This window comes from Hyaena hyaena, unplaced genomic scaffold (assembly GCF_003009895.1).
Source record: "Hyaena hyaena isolate Hyena2069 unplaced genomic scaffold, ASM300989v1 scaffold_57, whole genome shotgun sequence".
NCBI lineage: Eukaryota > Metazoa > Chordata > Mammalia > Carnivora > Hyaenidae > Hyaena > Hyaena hyaena.
The window spans coordinates 3,199,634-3,219,367 of NW_024080690.1; the positions used below are offsets into that span (position 1 = coordinate 3,199,634).

Sequence of the window (19,734 nt, forward strand, 5' to 3'; positions counted from 1 at the left end):
CTTGCCGGCCCCATCTGGATTTGACCTATGCCCGGTCATGGCTTTGGTGAGCCTTCTGACCTGAGTGGGAGGAGGGCTGTAAAAAGGCATGTGGAGCCTGTGGTTGTTTTTTGCAGTTGGGGTCTGAGAACTTGAGATGGGAAGGATCTGCCCAAAGCCAGGCTTTGCTGTGGGAGGGCCAGGCTGCCATGCAGGGTCTGGCCTCCTTCCTGCCCCCCCACACTTGAGGCCCTGCCAGCCCCCTTGGCCAGACCTTGCCAAGGGCTACGTTTGCAAAGAGGAAAGGACTTCTTTCTGGGCTTCTGCCCCTCTCAGCCCGGAGCAGGAGATGGTAGTGGGTGTGGGAGGGGAGGTGACCTGACAAGTGGACCCCCTTCCCCAGCCTGAGGAGAGGACAGGGCTCAGAAGTGAAATTGAGGCCCAGGGTCCTCAGTGTCGCCGTGCTTTCTGACATGCATGCGATGCCACAGCCAGTGTTGACAAGAACGAGCTGCGTCCTGTGGTCCAGCCTGTGCAAGATGACCCTGGAGTATGTGTGCATGTGTGTCTAATCCAAGTTCAAAACAGACAGAAAGTTAGCAGTGGTTGTCTCTGATCATGGGACTTGCTTATTCTTTGTTTTGAAGTGTTTTCAGTATTTTGAATTGTTTTGCAGGGAGTATGCTTTCTATGATCATGCAAAATGATAAATCATTCTTTCTTGGTGTGGAAAGGAGAAACCCTTAGCTCCTCAGTCCCCCTCCAGTGTTCTTTTGTTCCCATACTGCCGACCTCCTGAGCCCTTGGCTTGGTCTGTAAGGATTCCAGCCTCATCGCTCAACCCCGCAGATGAACCCAGTGATGTCTGTGCCCGAGTCCCACTCCAGGCAACAGATTCTGAGAGTGGCTCTCAGGGGATCCATGTCTAGCACTTTGGGACCAAGGAAATCCCCTGTTAGTAGCAACTGCCGCACAGACCCATCAAACCTCATGCCAAAAGGCAATTGTTCTCTCTGTTCCCTGGCACCCAGGAGCACAAGGATCTTTTCTTTTCTTTTCTTTTCTTTTCTTTTCTTTTCTTTTCTTTTCTTTTCTTTTCTTTTCTTTTCTCTTTCCTTTCCTTTCCTTATTTTAATCTTGGAAAGTTTATTTATTTTTTACTTTTTCCAGTTTTACAGAAGTATAATTGACACACAAGCACAAGGTACAGCATAATAATTTGATACATATATACATATGTATATGTACATATGTAAATGTATATGTATGTGTATATATATATATATAAAATGAAATAATTACCACAGTAAGCTTAGTGAACATTCCCTTCCAGAGCTACAGGTTGTTTGTCTCTTGTGATGAGAACTTTGAAGACCTTCTTTGTTAGTCACTTTCAAATACACAATACAGTACTGTTCACCATAGTCACTATGCCGTTCCTCACCTCCGCGGAACTTATTTATCTAACTGGAAGTTCGTACCTCTTGACCCCCTTTACGCATTTCCTCCACACCCCCCAACCCCTCAACTCAGGTGACCATCAATCTGTTTAGTGTTTTAGATCTCACATATAAGTGAGTTCATGTAGTATTTGTCTTTCTCTGTCTGACTTATTTCACTTTGCCTAATGTCCTCAAAGTCTCTCCATATTGTCTCAAATAGCAAGATTTTCTTATGGCTGAGTAATATTCCATTGTGTATGTATGTATATATATATATATATATATATATATATACACACACACACACCACATGTTACAATTTTATCCCGTCGGCGGGCACTGACAGGTGTGAGGCGATCTCACTGTGGTATTGATTTGCATTTCCTTGATGATAGATGATCTTGCACATCTTTTCGTGTACCTCTTGGCTATCTAGATATCTTCTTCTTTTTTTAATTTTTTAATGTTTTTAAAATGTATTTCTGAGAAAGAGAGACAGCGTGAGCAGGGGAGGGCCAGAGAGAGAGGGAGGCACAGAATCTGAAACAGGCTCCAGGCTCTGAGCTAGCTATCAGCACAGAGCCTGACACAGACCTCGAACCCACAGACCGTGAGATCATGACCTGAGCTGAAGTTGGATGCTTAACTGACTGAGCCACCCAGGCACCCCTGGATATCTTCTTTTAAAAAAAATGTTCAGGGATCACCTGGGTGGCTGATTCGGTTAAGTGTCCAACTCTTGATTTTAGCTCAGGTCATGATCTCAAGGTTCATGAGTTCAGGGCCCATTAGGCTCTGTGCTAACAGGGCAGAGCCTGCTTGGGGTCCTCTTACCCTCTCTCTCTGTCCCTCCCCCATGTGTGAGTGTGTGCCCTCTCTCTCAAAATAAAGAAATAAACTTTAAAAAAAAAGAAAAATGTCCGTTCAGTTCCTCTGCCTATTTTTATTTATTTTATTTATTTTTATTTTTATTTATTTTTATTTTTCCTACAAATAGTTTATTGTCAAATTAGTTTCTACATAACACCCAGTGCCCATCCCCACAAGTGCCCTCCTCCATGCCCATCCCCCTGCCTATTTTTAATTATACAGGGTATTTTGGTTATTGAATTTTATGAGTTCTTTCTATATTTTGGATGCTAACACCTAATCAGGTATATGATTTGCAAATATTTTCTCCCATCCTCGAGGTTGCTTTTTCATCTTGTTGGCGGTTTTCTTTGCTGTGCTGGAGCTTTTTTAGTTTTATGTAGCCTCACTTCTTTATTTTTGTTTTTGTTGCCTTTGCTTTTGGTGTCAGAGCCAAAAAAAATCATTGCCAAGACCAATGCCAGGGAGCTTACCCTCTGTTATCTTCTAGGAGTTTCATGGTTTCAGGTCTTACGTTCAAGTCTTTAAACCAGTTTGAGTTAGTTTTTGTGTATGGTGTAAGATAGGGATCCAGTTTCAGTCTTTTGCAGGTGGCTGTCCAGTTTTCCCAGCACCATTTATTGAAGAGACTGTCCCTTCCCTATTGTGTGCTCTTACCTCCTTTGTCATAAATTAATCGGCCGTAAGTGCATGGGTGTATTTCTGGGCTCACAAAGTTCTTTGTTACACCTACTTTGTTCTGTTAACATCACCCCAGTGAGGATGGAGGCAGGGATGGGCCAGGATTCTGAGATCTTCCCTCAGCACGTCCGCCTGAAACCCTTCCATCCTGCCTGGGATGAGGCCTTTCTGTGCTTGGTCTTGAAGGTTTTTCCATTGTGGCTGGCGAGGTGAGCACTTAGGAGGTTGGTGCCTGTTGTCCACTGTGCGGGTGCTGAGAAGGGCTCTGGAAAGTACACGTAGAAGCAGAGGACAGCTGTGCCTGGACCCAGGAGCCAGTTAGGCACACTTGATGGCCTGGCGGCTGAGCAGAACCTGGGCCTCTTTTCCTCCACATGCTCTGCCCTCCTTTCTGTACTTCCCGGAGCCCCATGGCACCACCCCCAGGCTCCTGGAAGAGGCCTTGGCTCTGATCTCCTCTCCCCAACTTCAGAATGTAGCTGCTCCATGTCCCCTGGGGCAGCTGTGGCCCAGTGAGCCCTTTCCCAGCTGTCAGGGCCCTGGCCACCTTGTACAAGAGGGAGACAGCTGCTCGCTGGGCTTGACGTGGTCAGGAGTGTTTCCTCCGGTCCCACTTCCTGTCCCCACTGCCTGTCTCCCTGACCTGAAACCTGCACAGGAGCCAGAATTCTACTCCTGTGAGTTATGTGGCTCGAGTTATAGAGTTATCAGTTGCTAGTGCAAATTAATCAATAAGACCATTCACCACAGAGGGATGTGTGAAGAGCAAATGAGGCAGCGCATCAGGCAGTGCACTGGGGCATGTGCAGCGGGGGTTGGGGCCTAGGGGTGGTAGCTCTGGGATGGACGCCCTCTGTGTTCCCATTCTGGCCCTACCACTGCTGCGCTGCATCATTCAGGTGCTCTTGCTTGATTTTCAGCCTGTGTATTTTCATCCATGAAATGGAGACGATCCCAGGCCTTCACGGGCTTGCTACCAGCCAGCAGGACTCTTTGAAGTAGAAATGGCTGTGTAAACTGTGAGGAACTCCACAAGGGTAACACATAAGTCATGAAGCCATCTTTTTTTTTTTAATTAAAAAAATGTTTTTAATGATTGTTCATTTTTGAGAGAGCACAAGCGAGGAAGGGACAGAGATGCAGAATCAGAATCCGAGCTGTCAGCACAAAGCCCAACACTGGACTCAAAGTCACGAACTGTGAGATCAAGACCTGAGCCGAAGTCAGGCGCCCAACCCGCTGAGCCACTCAGGGGCCCGAATCATGAAGCCATCTATAAAAGCAGCTTCTGATCACGTCTTGGCCTTTTGGCTAAGATCAAGTGTATAAGCGTCGTCGTCGTCTTCTTCTTCTTCTTCTTCTTCTTCTTCTTCTTCTTCTTTTTTAATGTTTTATTTATTTCTGAGAGAGAGAGAAAGACAGCGTGAATAGGGGAAGGTCAGAGAGAGAGGGAGACACAGAATCTGAAACAAGCTCCAGGCTCTGAGCTGGCTGTCAGCAGAGAGCCTGACGCAGGGCTCAAACCCACGAACCATGAGATCATGACGTGAGCTGAAGTCAGACGCTTAACAAACTGAGCAACCCAGGCGCCCCTTCTTTTTTTCTTTAAGGGAGGAGAGGTGGGTGTGGGAAACCCATTCTGGGTGGGATGTCCTTGCAGTGCTAGGCAGGTAGGGGATTGCAGGAGGTCACTGCCCGGGTGCCCCAGAACCTGCGTGGGAGCGACCACGATGGGGGAGAAAGAAGGAAAACAAACAAAACCGCTCTTCCCAGCAACTGCATTTGGGGCTGGGCCCAGTCAGGCCCCAGCTAGGGTGGAGACCAAGGAGCCCCCATGGGTTAACAAGTTCCAGGGGCCACCGGGGATTCAGCCTTGTCAAAAGCGTCCATTGAATCGGGCCAGTGAGTCATCTGTTTGGTGAAATCCCCAAGGTGCCGCGGCCTGGCAGCCGCCTTGGGAGAGCGGCAGCGGCTCTGACTCCACCGAGGTGGCAGGGTGCCACTGGCGAGGCTGGACGCCACCCAGCCTCCGGAGGCCACATGACTCCCAGCCACCCTGCCGCCTTTGAGAAAATTATTAAAAATTATAAAACCAGTCCTCACTGTAGAAAAACAAATTAGGCATAAAAGATAAAATTTAAAATGATGTATAAGCCTATCCTGAGAGAGAACCCTGATTATCCTTTTGATGCTCACCTTTGTTCCGTGCAGGTAATGAGTCAGGTTAGACAAGGCCCGGCCGAGGGAACGCACGGACCCCGTGTGACTCCCCCCAAGGCCAAGGTCCTACTGTGTTCACCCCTTCTTTAGTCCTTTTCATGTCCTGGCTCTAAAGGGCAATTGAGACTGGAAACCTTGAGATTTTTATCACTAAGTGTGACTCTGGGTATTGCTTTCAGTTAGTCTTTATCATGAGAAGCACTGTTCTTTAAGCTTTTTACTGTTTTTTACACTTTATAGGATTTTTAAGAATTGTTTACTTATTTTTGAGAGAGCGTGCACGAGTGGAGGGGGGGTCAGAGAGAGGGAGACAGAGGATCCAAAACAGGCTCTCGGCTGTCAGAGCAGACAGAGCCCAGTGTGGGGCCCGAACTCACAAACCGTGAGATCATGACCTGAACCAAAATCAAAAGCCAGACACTTAAACCAGCCGAGCCACTCAGGCACCCCTGTTTTGTAAGCTTTTTAAAAACCATCAGAACTGGGCGTTGACTTTCATTGAATGCTTCTTTAACTCTACTGAATTACTTCCTTATTTGCCTTGTTACATTTTTTAAAGTACAGGAACTGTTGAGCATCCCTGGTTTGCCTGGCTTATGTTTTATCATCCGTTTTAAAAAATGTTCAAGAGAGAAAGAGAAAGAAAGGAAAAGTTCACGAAGCCCAGATTTCAGATCATTAATTCAGAGTGAGAAATTAAGCAGTACTTTTGAAATAAGACTACTGATCATAAGGCACTTTAGTTTGCTGTTCAACCTCCCAGTCATTTAGAATCATCAATTCTGCCCTTTGCTCTGAAAAGCAGGAGTTTTGTTTTCCTTGAGAAGCGATCTGGCACTAGGATCAGGCCACTTCGTCAGCACCAGATGTCAGACGCCTTGGGAGGCCACTCTCCCATGGTGCTTAGCAAGCCGCTAGGGTTTGGGGCCCAAGGTTCTGGGTGGCTTCTGGAAGCTAAGGGTGAGTGCGTGGTACTGAAGCAGCCACAGTGGTGCTGGTGGTGACGGTGACTTTTTCTCTCCCCAGAACTGTCTCAACAAACAGCAGCTCCTGACGGCCATCCGCCAGCTGCAGCAGGTGCTGAAGGGCCAGGAGACACGCTTTGCCGAGGGCGTCCGCAACATGAAGAGCCGGCTGGCCGCACTGCAGAACTCTGTGAACAGACTGGGCCCAGACGCCGCCCCAGGTGGGTCCCCACATCTGCACCACTGGGGCCACATGCAACACTCAGGCCCTTCACCTGTGGGTTCTGTCCCCATCCCCACCTGCCCACGCCACGCCCTGTCCCCAAGTGGATTCCCGTGCCTTCCCCTACCTTGCCTCTTGCTGGGGACCCTGTTTTAAAACCCTGGTTGGGGGGCGCCTGGGTGGCTCAGTCAGTTAAGCATCCACCTCTTGGTTTTGGTTCTGGTCATGATCTCATGGTTTGTGGGTTCAAGCCCCACATCGGGCTCTGCACTGGACGGCTCAGAGCCTGGTTGGGATTCTGTCTCTCCGTCTCTCTGTACCCCTCCCCTGCTCATGCTCGTGCGCTCTCTCTCTCTCTCTCACTCTCTCTCAAAAAAATAAATGTTGAAAAAAATAATAAATAAATAAATAAATAAATAAATAAATAAATAAAATAAAACCCTGGTTGGTAGGGTGAGTGTGTTAAAAAAAAAAAAGTGCATCTGCTGGCTCTCCTCTCTCCCATCTGAATGTCACCCATTTCCCCTCAGACCTTGCCATTCAAGGCTTGCTAATGCTCTCGTCTACATAGTATTCATACAGAATTCTCAAACAGCACCACTCTTAGAGCATGAGCTGCTTTTCCTTTCCCTGTCCCCCAGGGAGACTCCAGTTGGTTCCATTTTTTAAAAAATTATTTTATAGGCTATTTTTTTCCTAGCAGTTTTAAGTTTAGAGCAAAACTGAATGGAAAGCCTAGAGAGTTCCCTCCCCGAACACACACACCACCTCCCCTCCACAGCGTCCCACACCAGTGTGGCAGGCCTGCTACAGTCCACTAACCCACACTGGCTTCAGTTTCTCAGGGCTCACAGTTAGTCCTCTGACCTGCGTCCCCCATTAGTGGGAGGGGGTGCTGCTGAGGGCAAATCCTGTTTGGTGAGGGTTATGGTGCCCCCCCCCCGCCCCCCCAAGAATCCCTCCCCTGAGGGTAGGACTCTGACAGACACTGGGCATTTTTCCTGTTGTCCCAGTAACAGCTTTCACTGCAGGGCCATTGGATGGGTGGTTGGATTTCCTCCGGCCCCACCTCAGGATGACAGGAGTCAGGGGGCCAGTCATCTTGTTTGTTCTAAGTCATGAGCCTATGGAATATCTGTCGTTTTCTCATGTCAGACAGTTTATCAGGGGCCTCCTTTGTTGTGTGAGGTGAAGTTTCTGGGGAAAGGCATTGGATTCCCTACCTCTTCAGAGATTACAGTAGCAAGTCCAGAGCCTCCCCAGCACTGAGTCACTGCTGTTTTCCTTGACTCCGGCTCCACCGGTACAGAGTCAGACCTACCTGCCAAAGTCCTCGCACTCTCCAAGGCACCGTGGGGCCCCAGCCTCCAGTGGGCTGCCGACAGCCAGACTCCCAGAGGCAGGCAGGGCGTCCTTCCTTTGCGCTACAGATGAGGAAACTGAGGCCAAGAGAAGTTAGCAGCAATAGGTACCAGATCTGACTTTCCCCCCGTAAGATGCTCAACTGCATGGCTGCTTTCTGCTTTCATAGGATCATAGCTCCTATATGGTCCTTGGGAGTTTCCAAGAAGAACCTGCAAGACTTAATTCATAAGACCACCCTGCCTATATTAGAGGCTTCTGTCCACTAGAATAGACAGAGAGGTAGCTATTGTTAAATTACTGAGCCTCTTATTGCCAGATTCAGGGTCTTTCTTCCTTGAACCAGACAAGATTTTTTTTAAGTGGCCAATTCTCTTTTTATAAGATTTTTTTTAAGTTTACTTGTTTAATTTTGAGAAAGAGAGAGAGCAGGGGAGGGGCAAACAGGGAGACAGAATCCCAAGTTAGCTTTGCACGGTCAGCACAGAGCCTGATGTGGGGCTCGAACTCAAGAACTGTGAGATCATGACCTGAGCCGAAAGCAAGTCAGATGCTTAACAGACTGAGCCACCAGGTGCCCCTGCCAATTCTCTTTTCAAATATTGTCCCATTGCATTCTCTCTTTCTCTCTCGTGCTGGATGTGGAGGCAAGCAGATGTCAGGATCCTCACTGCAGGGTGGGGGCTGGGGGGCTGAGCCTGGGCCTGAAGCATGCAGGTAGTAGGGAAGTTATCTTTTACTTTCTTTTTTACTTTAAAGAAAAAGTTTATTTATTTATTTTGATAAAGAGCGAGTGGGGGAGAGGCAAAGAGAGAGGGAGAAAGAGAATCCCAAGCAGGGTCCGCACCATCAGCACAGAGCCCAACACAGGGCTCTCATAAACCATGAGATCATGACCTAAGCCCAAATCAAGAGTTGGACACTTAACCAACTGAGCCACCCGGGCACTCTGTCTTTTACTTTTTTTTTTAAGGGCATTTGCTGGGAGTCAGGAAGAATAATTTCTAGTCCTGGAGAATTCTTGGCCTTCCTCTTTCTGGCTTCTAAGAATCTCCCTCCTCTTTTCCCAGCCTTTCTTTCTGGGGAGCATCACAACCGATCAGCATCAGGGCTTCTCCAGGCAGCCTCATTCCGTTCGTGCTCCCAGTGTCAAGGATTGCTTCACTGCTGATCTCATGCCATACACAGTAACCGCGTTCCAGAAGGCACAGGAAGCGTCCCTGTGGCCCTGTACACTCACCACATCATGCTCATAATGAACCAGCCAAGGGGCACATCCTTCACTGGACAGAGGCCTTTGGCTCCCATTTGAGAAATGGCTGCGAATTGATTTTTAATTGATCTGTGCCCATTTATTAATTCCACCAACACTTATTGAGCACCTACCGTGTGCCAGATACTGTTGCATCTACTCAGGTATGATTTACCTGTGAGTTGCTCCAACAGGTAGATTTTCTTTTTTGAGGATTTTTTTCCAGAGTCCTCTACAGGCCTTGTTGTTGTTTTTTTAATGCTTATTTCTTTATTTTGAGAGCGAGAGAAAGCATGAGTGTGTGTGTGCAAGTAGGGGAGAGGTAGGACAGAAGGAGACAGAGAATCCCAAGCAGGTTCCTCGCTGTCAGCATAGAGTGCAACACGAGGCTTGAACCCACGAACTGTGAGATCATGACCTGGGCCAAAATAGAGAGTCGGATGCTTAACCAACTAAGCCAAGCTGGCACCCCTCATTTTTGAGGATTTTAAAGATTTCTCATCCCCAAAGAGACCCTACTCCTTCCTAAGGATATCCCTTTCAGTACAATAGAGTAGTTGATATTTTAAAAGAACTATAACGTCATTTATTTGCACTGACTGAGGCAGCAGCCTGGGAGCTCCCGAGCCTTGGGGTGTGAACTCATACTCGCTTCCATCTCACAAAGTTATTATCACTGGGTGCCAAGGGGAAGGTTTCCTAGAGGAAAGTGCTGTAGCAGTGGTCCCCTGGTAACCCAAGGGCACCGAGGGTGCTCTGAGAGGCCAGCTCCTGCCCACCTTCCCTGGCCCGGCTGCCGCAGCTGCTCCGGGAGGGACACTGGGTGACGTGTGGGCAGCTGTTCCCGTCCTGGCGGACGCCGTGTAATTCTCACCCCTGCAGCCTGGGTGGCTGAAGCAACAGCTTCTCTCTTGTCTATCTAAAACCCAAAGAGCATTTTCACAAGTGACACTTGGAATTTCCTTCTAAAGCATTTCAGAAGTGGCTCTGAATTTCCAGTGAAACAAAATCCACATCCAGCCTGTCCCAACTTGGGGACTTTCTTTCCCCAAGTGCTGGCCACAGGAGGCACCAGCCTCCGGCAGAGAAGGCAGAGCCTCTCTGTCCCCGCCCCTCCCCCACCCCGGGCCCTACACACCTTCAGGAAATGCCCTTGATTCTGCCTTCACAGCACGGCCAGCGTTCAAGCGCCTTTCTCTGCCCTGGTCCACACCACCTTCCTGTCAAGGTTGTGCCTCTACTCCTTCCCCCCTCACACCTGGCCCTTCACGTTCCCAGGCTTCAGCCAGCTGCTGCTGTGAATGTGTAAGTCGGTCACCTCATGCCTCACCTCAAACCCTCTCTCACTCCTTGTTGTCTCTCTAACTTCATCCCCAACTGCTTTCTAGTGAGTCCTCTCCACTGCAGCCGCTGTGCTCTCCTTGACATTCCTTCCACTTCCACCACAGGGCCTTTGCACCAGCTTGTTCCCTCTATCCTTCCCAGATATCTGCATGGTTATGCCTTCCTTTCTTCAGCTCTGCCCCAGTGAGGCCTCCACTGACACCGCATTCACAATTGGACCCTTTCCCTGCCGTCCCCAATACTACTCCCTACCTTTATCTTCTACGTGACACTTAGGACTTATTACACTGTTCTGCTGCTTATGGACCTTGGTTATCCATGGGTGCCCCTGTTAGAAGGGGGCTTCCTGAGAACTGGATTTTGTCTGTTTTGTTCACTAGTTATACCAAGCGCCTAATAGTGCCTGGCACATGGTAAGCACTCAGTAAATAATTTTTCTTTGGTTCATTTGTTTAAGAATTATTTATTGGGCACTTGCTGTGTGTCAGGCACTGGGCTGAGGCTGGGGCCCCATCAGGGAGGCAAGGCCAGGCAAAGTTGCAGCCCTCTCGAGCTGCATTTGGAGGGAGAAGACCAACAACAAACATGGAAAAAAATATGTTGAGAAGTGAACTCCAACAATTACACATGCCAAGAAGAAAGCAAAGTGAGCTCATGGGGTAGAGAACGCCTGGGGAGGTTTTAGCTAAGCAAGGTGGCTGGAGAACCTCTGGGAGAGGGTGGTGTTCGAGCTGAGACCTGAAGAGTGAGAAGGAGCCAGAGGGGGAAGTTCTGGGGAAAGAACATTCCAGGCTGAGAAAAGAGCAAAAGCCAAGGCCTAGAGGTGGGCTTGATCCCAGCCTGTTCAGGAGGCCTAGGAAACCCAGTGAGGCTAGAGCTCTGAGAAGGCAGAAGTGGGCAGGTCAGCCGCACCTGGGGAGGGGGGTCCCAGCTCTGACACCCCCCACCATGCTGCAGGGCCCTGCACACGACACTCAATGCCTCTGAGGCGCCAGCTCCTCTTTCACTAAGTGGGCACGCATCACGTAGGCCCGCAAGTGCTTTGAGGATTCGATCAGACACAGCATTAAAAATGTCCAGTACAGTGCACACCTTGGAGGAGGCGCTCAGCACAGGAGCACTTGAAGGTGAGAAGCCTTGTAACTGAGATGCTGTAACTCAACTGAGGTTGAATGACCACAGTCCTTCTTTTTGTCCTCAGTTGCCTGCCCTGCTCTGAATGCCCCTCCGGATGGCAGAAAGTTTGGAAGCAAGTACTTGGTGGATCATGAAGTCCATTTTACCTGCAACCCTGGCTTCCGGCTGGTTGGGCCCAGCAGCGTGGTTTGTCTTCCCAACGGCACCTGGACGGGGGAGCAGCCCCACTGTAGAGGTACAGCCCCTCCTTCCCACCTCCCTGGGCAGGGCTCTGCTGGGTAGAAAAGGTCACCCATGGGACACTTTCTGCCTGATTCCTCCACCATTCCTTCCCTGCAGAATTGTAGCCAACTATTATGTGGCCCAATGACTCCTCTCCACACCAGGCCTGGCTGGCCCTCGTGAGGTCTGCCAAACCCGCTCAACAATTTAGTCTTGTTTTGCATATGGGGAAATCGAGGCATGGAGAGGTGGAGGAACTTGCCCAAGACCACACAGCTGGGGGGCGGGAGGGTAAAATGATTCTCTCCCAGACACCCTAACCCCAGAGTCTATGCACCTCAACACCTTGCTCTGTTCTGGACGCTGGTGATGGGCTCTTACCAATGTTCTGGGGCTGTAGCTTGCAAGGCTGTTGATGACCTGTAAGGTTAAGGAAGTTCCCCAGTGTCTTTTGTGTCTGCCTTGGGACTTGGTGTAGACTGGCTCCAGGAGAGACCACTGGGATGGAGGGCAGGCATGAAAAGGTTTCTCTTCTCTCTGCACTCAGCTCAACAGCAGTACTTTCTTGATGCAGAGGAAAATCAGACTTGGCCTGCATGATCTGTGGGCTCTTCAAAAGTCTATGGTTAGAAAGTCATGGACACCAGTCGTTTTTAGAGCGGGTCTCATAGGATATCTGCTGGGTCAGAATGTCCTTGATTTTAGCCCAGGAGTTGAAAGGGAAATGCACATTACATAAATAAGTGTGTTGTCAAGGGCAGTGCAGAGAGGACTTTGAATGCATAAAGAACTTGAACACATAACGGAATGCTAGAAAATATGTCATCTCTAAAGACAGATTGTGTGGATTGACCTGCAGAGCTGAGGGCAGCCAGAACCACATTTGTGGATTTAGACTTGTATTTCCTATCTCTTGGGAAATACAGGTGCTTTTAAGGTTGATCACAGGTACCATCTCTCAGACCTAGCTGGGAACCGGCCAAGAAATACAAGCCATGTGACAGGCAAACACACCAGGGAAAATGCCAGTGTCTGGATTTACCCTCGACCCTGAAAAATCTCCATCCAGGGTAAGCACCTTATGGGTGATAAACTATGGCAGCAGAGGTGAGAACACAATGACATCTCATTGTCATGGCTTTGAGTGTCTGTAGTTTTAACTTATGGACTGAATGATGGACCCCAGCTGATTTCTTTCTGGTGGCAGTCTGGTGTGCCCTATGTCGTACCTGACCCCGCCCCCAACCATGCGTGCCCAGGTGGCAGTCACGTCCCTACCACCATAAATGGTGCTGGCAGGGTCTTCTGCCTCCCCTTTGTCTCCAGGCTGTCTCTCTGGGTTTGGGGTTGGGGGGCAGCTAGCTGGCTGGTTGCTCACTTCCTTCTAACCAAGCACTGCCATACTGCTCTTTAGAAGGGCCATGCCAGCCCACTCTGCCAGCAGTGCTGGGCACAGAGACACATTTTGCCCTGGTGTGTTTTCTATCTTGCTTGGGTATTGTCCATTTATTATGTCCTCAACAGTGATAGTCATTTACAGTGAGCACCATGCAGTTTAAATAAAAGTCGCGTTCATCAGTAGAGATAGCTGGCAGAATGCGTTTGTAGGCAAATGGGCAAGAAACATCAGAGGTTCGGGAACAGTCACAAGGAGTAGCTTGAGCAAAGGGGCACAGAGGGGCTTTACAAGGGGAGGAACACAGAATGCTCCCCGCAGCCCAGCTCCACCTTAGCAGCGTGACTCGGGTGTCTCCGCAGAGGATCCTGGGCACATCTGCTGGCTCCCCCTTGAACTTGCACGTCTTAATTACATAATAGTGCCCAGCCTTCCTGCAGCAGGACCCTGCAGTGGGAAAGAGCGTCCTGCTGTATCATGACTTGTGTGCCAGGGTCTCAAACTTTCAGGTGCTCTGGTGTCGCCAAGGAATGTTATAAATGGCAAGCTCTGTGGGCTCAAAAGACCCACTGAGTTAGGTGAGATCTTTATAGATGGGACTTTGGAAATCTATATTTTCAATATGATTCTGACATTAACTAAATTTTGAGAAACACCACTTGACTGATTCTTGCCACTGCTAGAAGCAGAAAAGATCTGGAAAAATTTGAAGCACTGATGCATTTTAGGCCCTCACCAATCAGAATGGCTGCCTGCCACAAACTAACAGTAGGGCCATGTCCTGACTGAGTGTCAGCGCTGGCCACTTGAGGCATACCTGCACATGCTCGCTTACACCTGCACTGGCATTATGGGAAGGCCGGGCTAGCCCTTCCAAAGAGCAGGGAAAGCAGCTGCACTGAACAGTCTCCCTTTCTGAGATGTGGAGATCAGACTTTCCGTGGAGGACCAAAGCCAAGTGTGGTCAGCAAGTCTGCGGGCCCCCTCACTGTCCAGTGCCGTGCACCTCCTGACTCTCACCCATGAGCTCACTTACCTCATTCCAGATCTGCTGTGTTTTCTATGTCTCCCCTTTCCCTCAGCCTCCTTCCTGGACATCTGTCCTTCCCTGAGCTCCATGCCCAAGGACTGCTTGGCGCAGCCCACGCTAGACCTCTACTGGGGCCACATTTACTACCTAAAGCCTGGGAAAGATTGTCTCCAGCCCCCACAGAGATCTCAGATGGATTTTTCATCTGTTGAAGTGTAAACTAGGCCTGGGGGCTCACTCTGTGGTGTTGGGAAAGAAAACTCTGATCTGTCACTGCCCAGGGCTCAACTCAGGTTAGGGGAGGGTGCCTGTGTGGACACTTCGGTCCTCAGCAGGAAATTCTTTGATTAATGGATGCTGTCTCCAGTAAGAGCCTCAGAGGGATGCCACCCAAGCCTGTCAAGAAGGAGAAATAGAGCCTCGATCTGTTTTTTGGTGACCTCTTGTAACAGTGTTAAACCGTGTGGGCAGGACACGGGCTGAGTGACTTCCACACACACACACACGCCTCACGGTGGCCCTAGAATTTTAGTGACACGTGCATCCGCTTCATTTTCCATATGCGTAGTCCTGTGGTCATTGTGTTGTGACCACAGAAGGAAAAGAATCTTCTTAATCACAGGGGATTCATTTCAAGACCCAAAATGTCAGAGACAGTGAAAGATTTAGCAGGTCTTTAATAATTGTCCCTCACCCCATCCGCAGTCAGCTGCTCGGAAAGAAGGTCATGAACCCAACTTGGCATGGAAGGAAATTACACATAATCCTGCCATTAAGAAGCCCAGTGGGCAGAGGTAGGCTCCAGAGCTCCAGAATGGAAAGCAGCCATTTAGCTTCCTGGATTATTTCCCTTTTTTCCTTTCTTTCTTGGAAGGGTATGTTTTTAAGATTTGAAGCTTTCTGAATTGGGAGAATCATAGCCTCAGGCTTTGTTGCTTTGACAACATCGGTAACCAAAGAAAAAATCTGAGAGAAATAAATAACTTTTTCCCTTACTTCTATGCTGGGAAAAAAGAATTGTTTTTGGTAGTCATCCCCTCCCCCTACCTTAAAAAATGTTAGAGAGAGAAAAAAAGTGGGAGTGAGGGAGGGGCAGAGAGAGAGAGGGAGAGAGAATCCCAACGTGGGACTATGTCTCAATCTTGTGACCATGAGATCATGACCTGAGCCGAAATCAAGAGTCGGACACTTAACGAAGTGAACCACTGAGGCTTTAAAAAACACCCCCTTTTAACCTTTATTCATCCATTCAACTGATTTCCATTGAGCATCGGCTACGCACAAAAGATTACACCAAGTGCTAGGGATTCACGCTGAGTCTAAGAAACACTACCCAATCTCTCGGGGCTCACCTGCTAAGGTGTAAGTAAGCAAAACAGAGAGGCAAATGCAAAGGTAAAGAAATGGGGATGTGTGTGTGGTCAGTGCCCTGAAGGGATCCAAGAAGGGTCTGAGAATAAATATGACGGGGGCAGGGAGAGGGGAGGGCCTCTCTGAGACAGTCACAGGGTTGCAGAGACGTGAAAGGGTGTGGGGGGGTCTAGTCATGTGATGAGCGGGTGGCTGGGTGGGTGGGTGGCATGGGGAAAATGCTGTTTCAGGAAGAGGGAGTAGCATGTGCAAAGAGGCCCTCAGGAAGGGAAGAATTTGGTATGTTTGAGGAAACGAAAAAAGAAAGTACAGGACCTTGCTCCCGGAGCAGGTGTGAGCTGAGAGTGAGCAAGGTGAGGTCGAGAGACACACAGGCCCGCTCTTGCAGCCTTGGAGGCCATGCAGAGGCTGGATTTTAGTTCGAGCACAAGACACGTTTATAGAGAGACATGCAATGATTGGATTTGTGTGTTGCTGCTGTGTTGAGATTTCAAGTGAACCTAGAGACAGAACTGATGGAATTTTCCATGGTTAAACCCACGTGGGTTGTTGACATGGAAGAGAAGTCCATGCTCCCCAACTCCACTTGAATGTCAGGGTGCATGGTGTCATTTACAGAGATACTAAAGACTGAGCGACAAGTGTAGGTTTGTTTTTAAGCAGCCTGCATGGAGGGGGTGGGGGTCATTGATCAGAGCTCCATTAAAATGTCTATATGACATCCTAGTGGAGAACTGTTAATACAACCTATGGAACCATCAGGCAGAACACCATATTACCATGCCTGGCGGGGCCTCTGCCACTTTGGCCCACTGCATCTTAGTAGGAGTTACCCAGGAACACCCGGCACGGTCAGGCACTGGATCAAGCCATGCTTGGCTCTCGCGGGGAAGAGACAGAGCAAGATCAGCCTCAGGAGTGGGCGTTGGTCCAATGTGGCTGGCAGGCCTCCCTCAGCTGACACAGGCCAGTTCCCAGGTGTGTACCCCTCTCGTGCTGCAGGGGAGGGACCCCCAACCCCTTCCCACGGAGTCTGAAAGAGTGAGAGCTGAGGGCCACTGACATACACACGAAAGCAGAACAAAAGAACAGTTGTGGAAGCTGAAACAGGGAAAGAAGTCTCCCCAGGCGGTGGTGAGCCCTGCACAGGCCGCGGGCTCTTTGCCTCATGTTTAGGAAGCGGTCCAGGCCCAAGGCCTGTTCTTATTTGGCCAAGTGGGGCTCCAAAGACTGCCCGAGACTGCCTTTCTCAGCACAGAAGTCAGGTGGAGGGTGGGAGGGAGGGAGAGAATGATGTACTTACATCCACAAATGGTGGTAAGGGCGCCAGTGAGAAGGAAGAGACAGAAAAGATGTGGCTCAGGACCTGAACGGCACTGAGCCATCAGAGGAAGAGGGGGGGGGCACAGGAGGAGCCCACATAGACAAACTGCAGGAGACTGGAAACGCAGGGCTGAGGCACCAGACCTGGTGCTCAGGAGGATATGCTGCAGTCAGGGCAGAGCACGTGTCAGTGTACCGGTCCTTTCCTCGGAGACCTTCAAAAAAGGATTTGAGCAGAAAGAGCTTCCTCTGATACAGCAGCCACTTAGTAGCTACTGAGTGACTGGCTGGCTGATTTGCAGAACGACTGAATGAATGAACGAATGAGGGATTATGTTAAAAAAAAAAAAAAAAAGAACAACACCTAAGAATTTCCTTCCAGACTTTTATCTAGGTGTATATGCAAGTCTTACATATCCAACATCATGTGTGGATAGATATTAACAGAAACAAGTCTTCATTAACTCTTCCTTCTAAAACAGCACTTCCCCCTAAGGGAACTATTCTGGTTCTACTGAACTATTCCTTATTGTGCCTGGTTTTCATAATCATAAGTAATGCCGAGACAAGCAATCTTAATACATTTTTCGCTGTGGAAAATTTCAAATGCACAGAAGTGGAAAGAATGGTATAATGATCCTCACACACTCAAAGACAGCAAGTTCCTTAATATCTTTAAATGTCTAGTTATGCCATTTCTCCACATTGTCACGTGGAGTTGTGTCATGTGTCGTTAACACTTTGGTTGAACCAGGGTCCAAGAGCCACATGTTATGGTTGGTTGATCTGTCAGCACAGAGTTCCAGTCGGGGGTCGATCCCACAAACTGTGAGATCATGACCTGAGCCGAGGTCAAGAGTCAGACGCTTAACCGACTGAGCCACCCAGGCCCCTTCTTCTACCTTTTTAATCTACAGTCTCCTCCCCCTTCCTCCTGCCACCTTGCCTCAGTCCCTTCCAGTGGATTTGTTGAAGAAAATGGTCTGTTTCCCACAGCCTTGGTTTTGCTAACTGCATCCCTGGGGGGTCATTTAACATGATTTTCCAGTCTCTTTCTTTCTTTTTTTTTTCCTTGCAGTTTTACTGACATCCAGCACTGTGCTAAGCTGAAGATGTGCAGCACGGTGACATGACGTACACGTGTTGTGAGATGATCACCACACCAAGTTTTGTTAACACCCATCCTCCCATATAGACACGCACACGTGAAAATAAAAGAGATGGTTTTGTCCTTGTGAGAATCTACTCTCTTAACAACTTCCCTGTATACCCAGCACAGCAGTGTCAGTTAGTGGCCGTGCTGTACATCACAGCCTCACTATTACCTATCTCATAACTGTAGGTTTGTACCTTGTTGGTCTCTGGATTTCTTCTTCTTTTTTAAATTTTTTAAAGTTTATTTATTTTTGAGAGAGAGAAAGAGTGGGAGGAGGGACAGAGAGAGAGGGAGACAGAGAATCCAGAGCAGGCCCCACGTGGTTGGCACAGAGCCTGAGGTGGGGCTCGAACCCATGAACGGTGAGATCATGATCTGAGCTGAATCGGACGCTCAACGCACTGACCCACCCAGGCGCCCCTGGTCTCTGGATTTCTTAAAAACTGGTAGCGAACTCCAGAGGCTTGATGAGATCCAAGTGCGACTTTTGTTTTGTGTGGGCTGGAGTGGAAGATGCTGTTGCCAGGAAGCCCAAGCCGTCGGCCGTCCCTCTCATGATGCTGTGCCTCAGGGAGCTTACTGCTGTCCTCATGCAGATGTCTCTCCAGCCTGTTCCTCAGGTCGCACTGGGGGCAATTCCCCGAGTTTTGGCCCGTTCAGAAAGAGTGCAGCTTTGCCACCGGGCGCCAGTTTGATTGGACATCACCTGCCTGTCTCACATCTTCTTTCCTCGAGTGTGTTAAATATGCCTCCGTCTTCCGTTGTAGCTGATTCTGCTGTCGCTGCCATAAGTATCTTGGTCTTCTCACCTGGGTGCTCAAAGGACTTTTTCTTTTTGTTTGAAATCTAATAATCTTCTTAAGATCCGCCCCAGTCCTGGCTTTCCTGGGCCAGCTTTTCAACAGGAAGTCTTGCTGGCTGGACACGCTGGCCCCTAGGAACTCCTGAAACCTTCCAGGACATAGCCTGCTATTGAGGAGACTCTACTGGGAGAAGGATCCAGATGGAGCTCTACAAAGAAAGTCGGCGCACAGGGAAGAGACGGCCCAGGGAAGAGCGGGAGAGGAGCCCAAAAGGCGCAGCGTGGAGAAAGCATGAGCCACACTGGAAACAGGCACGGAAGCACCAGGTGGACAGTCAGGAGGCTGGACCAGCCACATAGGAGAACGTGTTTCCCCTAAACATGAGTCACAGAAAAGGACTCTCATCAAATCCCATACAAAGTGTTATAAGAAAAAATGAGAGAGAGAGAATAAAAAGTCTCTACAGACAATGAGGAAATATCAGAAAGACATGGCCATAAAACAGAGGAAAACTATTTCCTAGTATTTCCAAACAAGCTGAAAAAATTTGAAAAAGATAAAAACTATGAAAGGACAGTACAAACAAAAACAAGAAAGCCTCAGAAATGAGGTGATTGGAGAAATGGAAAATCTGAAATGAGGTGACAGAACACAAGAAAGGATTAGAAATAAAAGGGAAGAGAGCAGATCCTATGCGGAGGACCTGCAGCGTGGCTCCCGGAGACAGGAAATGCTCACTAAACAGGCGGGTCCGACAGGATCATCTGCCATGCTTTCGGCTCGGCAGTGTCTCCTCAGCCTCGGCCTGTGCCCTCTTACAGCCTTGAAGCCACCCTACACAGCCTGGGACAGATGTGAATGTGATGACAGCTGTACCTTGATCGGGACACATGGGGTGCAAGGGTTGGGCACTGGGCCGTGGAGTGCCTCTCATAGCGCACCAGGATAAGAAACTACA

The 19,734-nt window shown here is 49.0% G+C and overlaps 1 protein-coding gene across 1 annotated transcript in view; it reads left to right on the top strand.

Annotated features, from left to right (window-relative positions):
- Positions 1 to 19,734, top strand: part of FBLN7 (fibulin 7) — a 45,834-nt gene that overhangs the window by 16,758 nt on the left and 9,342 nt on the right. Inside the window, exons 2-3 of the mRNA XM_039231776.1 lie at positions 6,219 to 6,378; positions 11,540 to 11,710. Of these exons, the coding sequence (XP_039087707.1) occupies positions 6,219 to 6,378; positions 11,540 to 11,710 (331 nt within the window). The remainder of the gene's footprint in view (positions 1 to 6,218; positions 6,379 to 11,539; positions 11,711 to 19,734) is intronic.